Genomic DNA, 12,883 nt, shown 5'->3' on the forward strand with positions numbered 1-12,883 from the left:
AGCTGGTTTTCCCATCACTTCTGTCCTCTTGCATTTTTCAAGGGTAAAGTTTTGGGGCAGATCCTCAGGTGGTGTAAATCAGTGTAGATTTGTGGATAGCAGTGGAGCAGCACTGATTTGTACCAGCTGAAGACACGGGAACTTGCTTTTAGTGTCTATCTGAAAGCAAATTCCATTTTGTGGGTTTAAAATTTCTGCTAGAAGAGGCATTACGACATTATATTAAAGATAATTTATTCATGGTTTTTAATATTGTTATTATTTAGCTATGTGACATCCCAAGGAAAAATCTTCCTTAGTTTTGAGAAATCTGAAATTAATTTTATTATCAGCTCCCAGGAAAGCCTAAAGAACAATCAGAGGTGCTCATTAAAAATGCTTTTCACTACCTTCTGTTTCTTAACAAGCTCCTCACTTGGTTTTGCTTCATTAAAAAGTCAGACACTTCTGTGTAGAGCAGAGGCTGCAGGAAATGTGAAAGTGCTTGGAGTTATTAAGCACCTTGCTAGCTGAAAGCATACCTTGAGTCCTTGTTTTCCTGAAAATAATGTCTTTGTCATCACCTTGAATCTGCTGCATCACATTTTTATCTCTGAACCTTACTTTTCCCTCTGCCTCATTAGTGTGCTAATCAGCAGAATTATTGAAAATCCCAGACTCAATGAACTGTTAACTTGTAAAACACCATGTTCTCTTGCTGTCTGTCTTCCAAATTAAGGTACAAAACACCAGTTACTCACTGCATGTGAGTTCCATGAAGGATAAACCATTAACATCTTTACTAGGGCAGCATACTGGTTTCTAGTGTCAACTACCAAAAAAGACAGTAAACCCGCTGATGTGCTATGATTGTTTTCAGACTTGTATTTGTATTTTTTTTGAATGCTTACCTTTGAATTCATAGGATAGGGGTGTTTGAGGATTGGGTGTTTAAAGGGCTAAGTGTGTGTTCACCATGGAGGTTCAGTTACTGAGGTCTGGGTCTTTTACCCAAGGTATGGGAGCACCCAGGCGGTCCTGTGAAGTGCACAGTACTGCACCCATATTGGAAATTAAGTCAATATTACCACTTTTATTACCTGAAGCTCTTAAACCTGCATTTTGTACAGAAACCTAGACTGAAAAGGGCTCTAGGCTATTATTTGTCATTTATTATTTGCACCTAAGTTAAAGTAACTGCTCCTGAAACCAGTTTTTTACAGCTAATAATTATAAACGGAACAGTTTGTTGATTGCGTTAAAATACACTAATGCCAGTTGATAAAAGTGGTTTAAAATCCCCAACATTCCACCACGTCATCGTAGTTACTTTTATGCAAACGGAGAAAGAAACCCAAGTTAATAAGAGGATGAGGTGATTTATGGCCTGAGGTAGTCTCTTGTGCTTAGGCAATTAAGGAATATTTGTGTGCTAAGACCAAGAACAGGCAGCCCTTTGCCAGTATGTGGGTTGGCCCCACAGCCCAGGTCCCTGATGCTGTATGTGCTCAGCCAGCCAGGGCCTTGACTGGGAAAAAATAAAGGGGTTGAAACACCCAGAAACAGCCGTTCTGCAAGATCGAACTGAGCTTTTCAAAGACACGTTAAATGCTCTGACATGGCTTCCTTGCATCCTGATCCTCACTCGTGCTGGCAGCATTTTCTTTGCCAGTGACAGATGAAGAGCTGGGGCTGCCAGGCGTTTGGAACACTGGCCATCCTTGCAAGAGGTGCATGGGGCTTCCACAGCTTTCCAAAAGATTGAATACCTCAGAGCTGAGGTGGAATTAGATGCTGAACTTCTCACTGAGACTATGAAGCAGGCAGGGCTTTGGCACTCTGAATACCCAGTAGATCAGGATCTAAATGGGAGCGAGAACTCCGTGTCAACCTTCCTTGTCACCGGTGACACTGTTGCAAATAGGGAGCCATGATCAGGTTGCACTTAGATACTATCAAAAAGAGGTTTCTGAAGGTCTAATTGCTTCCAAAAGATAATCCCAGTGCTGAGCTGCTGTGAGCTGGCTGCCTTTTGTCCTGGGTAAACCAGCAAAAGTCTGTGTGAGAAATAAAGCAAGGTTTTCCCATAAAAGTGCATCTGCCTTGACACCATATATGCACAGGACCCTGTTGCATGAGCCTTCAGGTTTTTGGTTGTTGGTTTGTTTTGCGTTTTTTTTCCTTTGGGGAGAAGTAATGATTAAAAACTTAGGATTAAAAATATAGGAATGGCTAAAAAGCCAACTGAATCGTGGGCTTTGCTCCCAGTTGTTTTTTTCTCTGGAGGTTTTGTATTCAGAGGCCAGGTAATTCTTTTCTAGATTGTTATGAATCCACTGCAGCAGGGGCAGCGGGAGGAAGCACCCCACAGGAGATGCCTCCATCCTCTGGGAAAGCTTCCATGGCCCCAACTCACCACCTTTCTCCCAAGCAGGGTGCAGCCTTTGCCCCCTCTCCAGCTGAGCTCCAGCAGCAGCAACATCCCAGTGTGCCCGGGCCATCCCCCCCGCTACTCCCCTGTGCCCCAGAGCTGAGCTTACCTGTGGCTTCATCTTCTCTGGGTAGAGTTATGCTGGTGTTCCTCTCTTCCATGGCCAGCCATGGTGTCTGGCCACTAAGAGCACTTAGGAAGCCTGTTCAGCCAGGAAAAGCCGCCCTTTACATATCCTCTTGTCATTAGCCCAAAGGAAAGCTCTTTGCTTGCTTGCTCAAAGAGGGGAGGTTCAAATTTCTTCCAAGGGATGGTCCAGGACACGGCGGCCCTGGCCTTGGGGTCCTGGAGGGGGCTTGCTCCCCCACTGTGAATTTTCCCACCAATTTGGTCAGATTGCAGCATTTATCTTCCTGGGTTTATGCCTCCTCCTCCTCCTCCCTGCCCCTGCTGTGCCTGGCTGTCCCACCCAGCACAGCTCCCGGTGAAAGAGCCACGGCAGGACTTGCTCTCCCTTATCATAACATACCGGGCATGTGCTTTTTAAGATGGGTAATAAATGCAAACCAAAAGGCATTTGAGAGCACAGTGTGTACACTGGTGTGTATGTTTCTCCAAGTTTGCTGCCATTATTCAATTTAACTGTCCCTTATGGAATGCGTAGGACAAACAGCGCCGTTAATCACAGGGAGGCAGTGCAGCAGATGGGAAGCATTTGCGTCCCCGGTGACAGAAATCAACTGCTACTTTCCAAAGTTATACCCAAAAAAAAAAACCCTCCCGCCCTCTTACAAATCTCTGAAGCCAGGCGAATATTCACAGTCAGCTTTTCTTGGGTCCTCTTGGCTTTATGGGATAGTAAAGCAAACGGAGCATTATGGAACAATACTCTGCAGAAGAGAGAATTGCTTCCCCATTAGGCACCGCCTCATTCCCTGCCTTCAGAAGGCTTGTTACTCCAGATAGTGCAATAACAGGCTGTAAACTTGTTTTCTTAGTTCCTGATGTATTATTAAGGGTGCTTATATTAATTGTTAGCTCAGCAAATGGCTGATTATCATAGCTGTGTTTTAAATGCATACCTTTGATCTTTACATGCTTTCTTCTATAAATGTAAATTCTTTTTATTCCAAATCTGTATCATATGCTCTTAAGATCTAGCAAGGAAGAATCTACACCAGAGGGACACTAAGTGCTGCTGAGCATATTACAGGATGCAGTCACAACACTAAGAAATGTTGCATGAAAGAAAAAAAGCTGTTAAAAGCGTTGTAGTGTAGCTAATAATGTGAAGATGCCTGAGACACAGAGAGATTCCGGCTTCTCTTGCTGTGCCTACGAGTGGGGAGAAATGTGCCCACAGTGTAATGAAGGATGTGAAATGCAGTTAATTTTAAAAAGACATGTATTTTCACAAACTAATGGCATGCCCTGGCAGATGTGCATGTTTAGCTGCATGCTGAAAGAAACCCCAGCTGTGTCGTACCTTTGTCTGTCTCCTGCTACAGACTTTCTTCCATATCATTCAAGTTTGCTTTTAATAAAATCCACTCCAGTGACACTTGTGGCATGTGATACATTTTTGAACTATAACTTTTTTGAGCCAAGTGTCTGAGAAGTAATACCCAGAGCCTTGCTGTGCCTGGGATGTTGTGATGGTTCAGCAGTGCCGCCATCTCCAGAGGGTTTGGAGATATAAACTCTGTCTTCTGGGAAACCCAGACCCCACTGAAGCCAACGGTAAAAATTCCTGCTGGCTTCAGCAGAGCAGGGATTTCAACCTGCCTGCTCTACCCTTGCAAAACTTTTCCGCCGTGCAACGAAAAGCCTCATCTGGAAGTTTAAAGCAGAGAGTGAAAGCCAGGAAGGTACCGTGACGGCTGCCAGCGGGACCACCACTCACCTTCTGTCCCTTCCTCCAGTGCTCGGTGTCCTGCGGCCAGGGCGTCCAGCGGCGCGCTGTGCAGTGCCACGGTGGCACCCCGAAGGCAGCTGAGGAGGCAGAATGTGACCCAGCCATCCGTCCCCCTCCGCAGCGGGACTGTCACCTCCCCGAGTGCCCCACGCACCGCTGGGCAGCCGGCGAATGGCAAGCGGTAAGCGGGGTCCCCCCCTCTGCCCTCCCCCGGGGTCACGTCACTTGTGCGCTCGAGCGTGCAGCGCAGGATGGTGCTGGAGGGTGGGGGATGAAGGTGCTGGAGAGTGGGGGATGAAGGTGCTGGAGAGCGGGGGATGAAGGTGCTGGAGAGTGAGGGGATGAAGGTGCTGGAGAGTGAGGGGGTGATGGTGCTGGAGAGTGAGGGGGTGATGGTGCTGGAGGGTGGGGGATGAAGGTGCAGGAGAGTGGGGGGATGATGGTGCTGGAGAGCAGGGGGTGACGGTGCTGGAGGGTGGGTGGATGATGGTGCTAGAGAGTGGGGTTGATGGTGCTGGAGAGCGGGGGGGTGATGGTGCTGGAGAGCAGGGGGTGATGGTGCTGGAGGGTGGGCGGATGATGGTGCTGGAGAGTGGGGGGGTGATGGTGCTAGAGTTCACTGCTGGGAGCTGGGGTTTTGGGGTTTCAACCCAGACTTGCTAACAAAAAAAAAGGAGAAGCTTGTGTGTGCTGGCTGGAAGAGGGAGCTGAAAAATCCCTCTGAAGGGTTGTTTTACTGCTTTGTGCTGCCCTGTGCTTGGCTGGGACCCATGCAATGTTGAGCAGGTTTGGGGTAGGGCAGATTTGGGTCTGTTCCTGGAGGCTGAGCACTAACCCCCTTGGACTGAGCCCTGCCGCGCTGCCCTGGCAGTGAGCCCCATGCCTGTGGCTCTGAAGGAACTGGGGAATGTCAGTAATTCCCACTTTCCTGCCCTGTTATCTCGACTCCTTCTGCCAGCTCTCTTTTTTCACTGAGCTCTCAGTCCATGCGTTTTGCCGTGAGCAGCACTGGGATGAGTTCTCCCATGGGAGACAGCGATTTTCCAAGTGAATGGAATCAGTCCTCAGCAAAACCAGCCCCTTAGGCTGGAGCAGGAGATGAAGCTGGGCAGAAGGAAGGTTAAGGCAGTGTGTGCTTTCCTCTCATCCTTCCTTCACCACGAGCTCAGCCGTGGCTCGTAACTGTGCAGAGCACCTCAGGCCACCCCCCATGTGGTATTATCTAATATACCTGACGGGGACTGTGCAAACAAGTTGAGCTTCATTTCCGTGGTCTTGGTGGCTCTGGGAAGCTGCAATGGGTTTATAATCCTATGTAACATCGCCATGGCTACACAAGGCTGGAGGGGACCATCCCCACCTGCTGGGGAGCTGGGGTGTGATGGGCTGTAGGAAGAGGGGAAAGCCAAGCTGACCATGCAGTGGTACCCAATGGAAGCATCCCAGCCTGGAAAAGAGACATAGGAACAGCTGAGGGAGCTCCAGCAAGTTCCTTGCCGTGAACTTTGACTTTTACAGAGCTCGTTAACTTTCTTCAGCTCATAAATCTATAGGCAATAAAGTAGGTCACCAAGCAGCAGGCAGTTGCTGTCCTTACCCAACAGTGTCATTAGCCCTGAAGAGCCACAGCTCCTACCCCATCCTTTTCCCCTCTCTTCCTTACTTTTGCACCTTTTCAAACTGGCAGCAAGAGGCCCCTGCCTGCCCTCAACCCTGCCAAGCCGTTCGTGGGAGAGGGATGCTAATCTTTTTGTTAGATTTCTAGGTCTCTCCATTGCACTATGGAAATTTTTAACATGTTATGGAGATTTTTTTTGCCCCGGGGGGCTTCGCTAGGGTGATGGGCTGGAAGTTTCCCAACCCATAAAACAGCCATTGATAGAAACCTGCAGGAGATGCCCAATATGAGTTTATCCTGTGGCTGACTCCAAGCAATTTGTCACTGAGCACATTATATTTTGTGCAAACAAGTAATAGAACCTTCTCCCCAGCCATGAGTACTGGCCACGTGTTATTTACAGTGAGGAGGCACAGGTTGCATTAGTATTCTCTGAGCAGGGAACAGCAATGGAACCTAATTGACATGAAAGGCAGGATGTAAAATAACATCCCAGTGCTGTCTTGTTCTTGATTTCTTCTCTTTAAAGGGAATCTATCAAGAGGGTGTTTTTTATTGTTCCTTTGTGTTGTTGTTAGTTAGAAAAAAGTTGGTCTTGCCAATGAAAAGGAATAGGGGACTTACTGGGAACTGTTTATTGCTATGTTGGTGTAGCAACTTTAATTAGCTGTTCTCAGTGCCCACACCAGGGAGAAGAAAGTCAATAGAAAGGGCCTTGTTAATGTCAAAGTAAAACCCAGACCAGGGTCACAAAGAAAACGAAAGAATTGGAAGAGAGAAGGGCTGGGTGTTTTTTTTTAATATGGACCTCTGTGGGAGGAGGGTGCACAGCTCCAGAAGCTGCCATGCAGTTCTTGGATCTTTGACATTTGCTGTTTGGGGGAAAATCACGCCATCCTTGTCTGATTTGGGTTGCAGAGTTACCCAAGGCATGTCTGAGTGCTCGTGGCATGGGGTTTTGTTTCATCTCTGTGACAGATTTTGATTTGAAAAAGGGGAAAAAAAAAAAAAAAGGCAAACAATGACTGCTTTTGCAAAGCAATGCCTTTGGGGTGCTTTAAAAATTATCATCATCATCATTATTATTATTCTAGAACAGTTGCAGAAGTGCTTGAAATGGTCCTTCATTTGAACTGCCAGGAAAATAGTTCAAAATTTGGGAAATGAGGCAAAAGAGACAAATATTGTCAAATGCTTGACCTGTTTTTCAGCTCTTGCTACTAATGGCTGTTATCCCCTGGCCCTGCTGTTCTCTGTGAGATTTAGATCAGTCATGAACATGAGTTTTCATACCAAATCTATCACCATATTAAAAGGAAAAATAGCCTTTGCATTCGAGCTGAACTGTCCACTTTCTATGTGAAAAACGCTTTATAACCTCCGGGTGGATAATTGGAACCTCTGGAGTGTTTCTCTTTGATTTGTTTTATGACAGGCCTGACTGTCTTTGAGCCCTATGTAATGTCTCTGCGGGACTCTTTTAAATGCCAGTTATCCCTAAAAATACAAATAATCTAACTTAAATTTACTGATGGTGACAAAATGCACTGAGCTGGCTTGGGTTTATTTGGCCTTACAACCGTTATTTGCAGAGAAACCCAATGCAGGTTGGCTTGAGGTTGAGAATGTCAGTCCCTCATCAGCAACTAACGGCTTGGTGCCTCCAGAGGGTGGGCTTTTGATCTGATAGCTCTTCATGGCCAACATCAGAAGACCTGTTGATGGCTTGGAGATGATCCACCCTCCTAAAATTAAGCGTGAGCCAATGTACTTTGCAAATTTAGGCTTAAATATAAATGAGTGAGGGAAAAAGGGGAGGACATGAAACCAGCTTTGCTTCATCCTGCTCCTTTCAAGATGCCTCCTTTGTCCATGAGTGGTGGAGGGCTGGGACGGTTCACCCTGTGCTGGTGACCACGTTCTGGGCTGGCGTACTCCAAGCCAGACATGAGGAGAGCTTGGAGCATCCTGAAGCCCTGCTGCCATTGTCATTTTTCAGGAGGAGTGGGAAGTTGGGTCTCATGGTGCCTCTGAAAGGTGCTGCTCAGGGAAGCTGCATGGCAATGGAGCACTCCTGATGCCTTCTTGCCCTGCCATAACCCCCCTTCAGATTTTACTTCTAAAATAGGGAGGTATCAGAAAAGGGCAAAGACAGCCCAGTTTGTTTGCTCTCTGGGGAAATCACACTCCACCAAATTCTTCCAGCCCCTGTAGGATCCCTGTGCTTCAGCACAGACCTAGAAGGAGCTTCCAGTCTAAGGACTTAGAGCAAGAGAGTAAATAAGGTTGAAAGCACACAGAGCCCTTAGGGTCTTTGGGCAGACTGCAAATTTTGCAATGTTGGCTGTTGCCTAAGAGCTCCTAAGTTATTCCTTTGGAATAAATGCTGCTTTGTGGGGCTGCCTCTGCTTCCCTGTCCCCCTCCCTTTTGCAGTTACTAAATATCTACGACCAACACCACACTGTGCTCACTCCAGCTCTCCTGGTTTGCTGCTCCTGCCAAGGACTGATCTGATTTTTCAAAGTTCTCACATAGTTTGGAGTCTTGGTTCTGACAGCTAATTACAGAAAGGGGGGCCTGACAATGCCTGTGTTTCACAATTAGCTGAACCCCCTATGACCTTCCTAATTGTGGGCCAGTCAGGAGAGCAGGAGCTGCTCTGGGGAGGCTGGAAATTATGTTTGGAGGGTGAGGCTCTAACTAGATTAAGCTGGCACAGTCCTCTGAGCCTAAGTGACTTCAAATGGTGTTTCTGTTCTGATAGGGATGGTCTGATTGAATGTTTTATCCTTTTCCTTAGGGGACGATATTTCCTGCACGTTATATAAAATTATTATTTTCATGCTTTTTTCTCCTTGTTAATCCAGTTAGTTAAGAGTGTTAGAAGTCCATTACAGGTGATAACTTTAGGAAAATAGGGATTTATCCAGACATCTGCTCTTTGCTGATTTATTTTGGTTTATGTGTGTGTTTTGTGCTCTGAGCACAGACCCACTCCCAGGAGCGCAGCCTTGCAGCCTGGGCTGGTATTTCTAAGGCAGACACAGAGAGAAACTGAGTCTTTCAAGCTTCCAGAAGTAGGGGGCCAGTTGCGCTGGGCTAGCAGGGGTCGCTCTTAGTATCAGGCTTAAATATCAGTGTTTAAAAGAGAATAAACCTGTAGAGCTGCCTCTGCTGCAGTGTTTGCAGTGGTGTGCTGTGCCAGGGCAAGGATCAGGGAAGGAGCTGGTCCTGCACCAGCTGAGGGTACAATGGTGTGTATTTTGGAAGGGGGAAGACTGGGCTGTCATTCTCCAAGCAGCTGTATATACTGGGGGATGAAATGATGGGGGTTGGCCCCATTCTTTTCCCCTTGCCCCATCTCCTGACCCAGCATGCCAACCCCTGCACCTCTTGGTCCCATCACAGCTGGATCCCACCTCCACCCCATCCCAATACCTGTTGCTTAGGCTTCTCCTTTCTCCCTGTGGCTGTGAGTTGGCTTGGTATCTCCAGAGAGTGGGAGCAATTTGTCAGTGGACGCTGTCACAGCAGGGACCTGGTCTTCAATTTGCCCCCAGGTGATACCAAGGAGAGATGCCAACATGGGGCACAGAGCCACCCGCTCGCTCGGGCTGCAGGGAGGAGGGCTGGCTCTCTCCAGATACAGGTTGATTTGCTGAGGTCCCTCGTGGGATGCATGAGCCGTTGTTTCTTGCCCACAGTGCATGAAGACGTGCGGGGAGGCGTCCCGGTACCGCAAGGTGGTCTGTGTGGATGAGAACAAGCAGGTGCAGAACAGCGGGTACTGCGAGGCCAGCAAACGCCCCCCCCGACGTGGAGAGCTGCGGGCTGCCGCCCTGCGAGTACATCTGGATCACAGGGGAGTGGTCAGAGGTGAGCCCCCCATCCTCGTCCCCATCCCTGTCCCCGCACAGGGACTGTGCTGCTCAGCACCAGGCCACGCTCTTCTCCTCTCGCCGCCGGCCTCACTGAGATATTGCAGCCCAAATCAGCAGTGGCAGGGCAATGCTGCATGGTTTAATTAGTAGTGTTTTCATTTGTTTCTGTGTGCAGTTTCCCTGCTGGAGAGAAAGGAGCAGGGCTGTGGGAGAAGACCAGGATATTAAAGAGTAAATGCCAGTATGCTCACAGTCCTAGCTAATATCTAGAGGCAGTTTTCTTCCAAAGCACATCTCATCCAGCAGACACTGGGTTTTCTTTCATTTAATGATTTGGTTTTATCCCCATCCCCTCCTGCAGAGCTCTGGGGCCCTGTGAGATGCCTGAGGGTCCAAGTGAGCATCCTTAGGGAAAGGTGAGCCTGGATGTGATCAGGGGGACATGTCCTTCCTCAGTGCTGTCTTTGACAGGAGTGAGGACCTGGCATGAGGGAAGGCAGCAGGTTCACCCTCACAGCTGGGAGAGGGCTCGGCAAGGAAAACAGATGAGGGTTTTTCTGCAGCAGGCCCTGCATGCAGGAGAACCTGGGCTAATCTCAGCCTGTTTCCTTCTACAGTGAGTGAAGGATTACTTTCCACTTAGAGGAGCAGCAGAGGGAAATGACAAGGCAGCTGCTGACACAGCACTGATTAAAAAGAACAAAAAAGGAGGAAAAGGAAAACATGCCAGGACTGAGGGGGAGGAGAAACAAGCCACCCAAGATAGCACAGGAGGGAGAAATGTGGAGAGATGAGAATTTCTCCAAGCAGCCTGGTCTCCTGGGTGGTTTTCTAAGAGACATATTAGGAGACCTGTGAGGCTGGAGCCCTGGCTGCCCCTTGCCCAGGCACCTTCTACCCACTTCCACTGCCTGTGAGCCCTTAGGAGCTCTCAGGCCCATGAAGATGGAGAGGTGGGTTAAGGCTTGTGGAGCAGGAGCTCAGCTCACCCCAGCTCCCACTCAGCCTTTTGGTGAGGAGGGCAGAAGCACTGTTTGTCCACTAATTACAAGGAAAACTTTCCCTTTCTCCCAGTAGTCAAATACCTGCAATTCAGGGTCAATCTGGACTGTTTTGTTTCTCTGTCCATCTCATGGCAAAAAAAAAAAAAAAAAAGAAAAAAAGGTGGAAGAAAAAATGAAATAATAATAAGAACTCAAACAGTAGAGGTATTTCTGAGTTCCCAAGGATCTTCTGCTCCTTTCTTTGCCCTTGGGGAGAAATAATTTGTGTCCAGGACTCAACCTGGAGTGGGGGGTCCTGGAGCAGCTGTAGGGGCAGCACAGGGAAGAGCTGGATGCTGAAAGGCAGCGTTGGGAGCCGCTTGTAGCTGCTCACAGTACCCACAGGTGGCTGAAACAGTGACAAGTGATCCCTGGGAGCAGCTTGCTGTGCTCAAAGCTGGTTCAAAGCCTGCTTTTCCTCCCCATTCCGGGCAGCCTTCCCAAAGCGCGCGGCGCTAACGGGCGCTCCCTCTGCCCGCAGTGCTCGGTCACCTGTGGGAAGGGGTACCGGCAGCGCCTGGTGTCCTGCAGCGAGATCTACACCGGGAAGGACCACTACGAGTACGGGTACCAGAACACAGTCAACTGTCCTGGCACACAGCCACCCAACATCCAGCCCTGCTACCTCGGGGAGTGCCCCGTCTCGGCCTCCTGGCGCGTTGGCAACTGGGGAAGCGTAAGTTGGGCGAAGTTCTGCTTTTAGCTGGACAAAATGAAGCATGTTTTTTCTTTTTTAAAGAGGGGATGCTGTCCTAAGGTTTGGCAGGGGGGTAGAGCTGCATAAATGAATGCAATTAATACCCCTTGTGCAGCAGCAGTCCTGGTGCATGTAGAGCTCCTGCTCCAGGCTGGACTCCGTCGTTGGAACATAGGAAGTTCCATTTAAATGTGAGGAAAAACTTCTTTATGGTGAGGGTGACGGAGCACTGGAATAGGCTCCCCAGGGAGGTTGTGGAGTCTCCATCTCTGGAGATACTCAAAACCTGCCTGGATACTGTCCTGTAGGTTATCCTACTTCAGTGGGAGAGTTGGACTAGTTGATCTCTAGAGGTCCCTTCCAACTCTGGCAATTCTGTGGTTCTGTATCGGGAAGTCCCAGCAGCTATGAATGGAGTTATGATCTCCATGAAAGTGCAGTCAGCCAAAATCTGTGGTAGTGTTGAGGGTGAGGCTTAATGCTTAGTCAGGAAGTAGGGTCATTGCCAGGAAACAAGAGGTTTGAAAGCCTTGTGCTAGAGTAGAGGGAGTGATGGATAGCTGGCAGCTGGGGTTGTTCTCACTTGCCCATGTGTGTGAGCAAGACATGGGAACCACCAGTAGGCCAAAACACTGGTAATTTGAGCCTTAAAAGGATGTTTCTTTATTTTTCTCTTCCCTCCTCCCCCACCTTCTTACAAATGCTGGGACAGGGCAGGGGAAAGAACTTCACTTTCTGCTAGTTATTTGTGTCAAGGTTCTGCTGGGGCCTGACCTACAAGATCAAATTTTAGTTAAGGTGATAACATTTCACTTCTTGGGCTTCTGACATTCTTTGAAATGTGGTGTTTCTCCCATAAATTTGATTTATTAAACCAGCTCAGGCATTTGTAGGAATTTGTCAAACTTTTACAAGGCAACGAGGGTCAAGTCAAGCAAAATGTAGTGCAAGTTGTGACAGTAAATGACAGAGCATTTGAAACCTAAGTTCCTTCTGCTCCATAGGAAGCCTCACATCCTCGCTGTGAGTCAGGACAGAGGAATTACAGCAAAGAGTTCAGCCTCAAATAATTGGTATTTTCCCCCAGAATTTCAGTGCAAAATGCCCAACTCGTTGTTACAAATTCAGCGTAAAGAGTATCCATTTCAGAGAGCAAGGCCTTTCTCCTCACTTTGGGCTGCTGAGTGTGACTACCAAGTGCCACGACCCTTCTCATCTCTGATTTTCAAAGGGATTTAATGTAAAATACCATCACCTTTGATGGACACAGAGAGTTCTGCTCAGCTCCTTAGTTAAGTTTTACGGATTTGGACCTGAT

At 48.1% G+C, this 12,883-nt stretch overlaps 1 protein-coding gene across 1 annotated transcript in view; it reads left to right on the forward strand.

Annotated features, from left to right (window-relative positions):
* The window catches only part of ADAMTS9 (ADAM metallopeptidase with thrombospondin type 1 motif 9), an 88,672-nt gene that overhangs the window by 60,712 nt on the left and 15,077 nt on the right, over window positions 1-12,883 (forward strand). The window contains 4 exon segments of the mRNA XM_051627795.1: window positions 4,333-4,506; window positions 9,649-9,750; window positions 9,752-9,820; window positions 11,350-11,544. Coding sequence (XP_051483755.1) covers window positions 4,333-4,506; window positions 9,649-9,750; window positions 9,752-9,820; window positions 11,350-11,544 — 540 coding nt within the window.

This window comes from Apus apus, chromosome 9 (genome assembly GCF_020740795.1).
Source record: "Apus apus isolate bApuApu2 chromosome 9, bApuApu2.pri.cur, whole genome shotgun sequence".
Classification (NCBI taxonomy): domain Eukaryota; kingdom Metazoa; phylum Chordata; class Aves; order Apodiformes; family Apodidae; genus Apus; species Apus apus.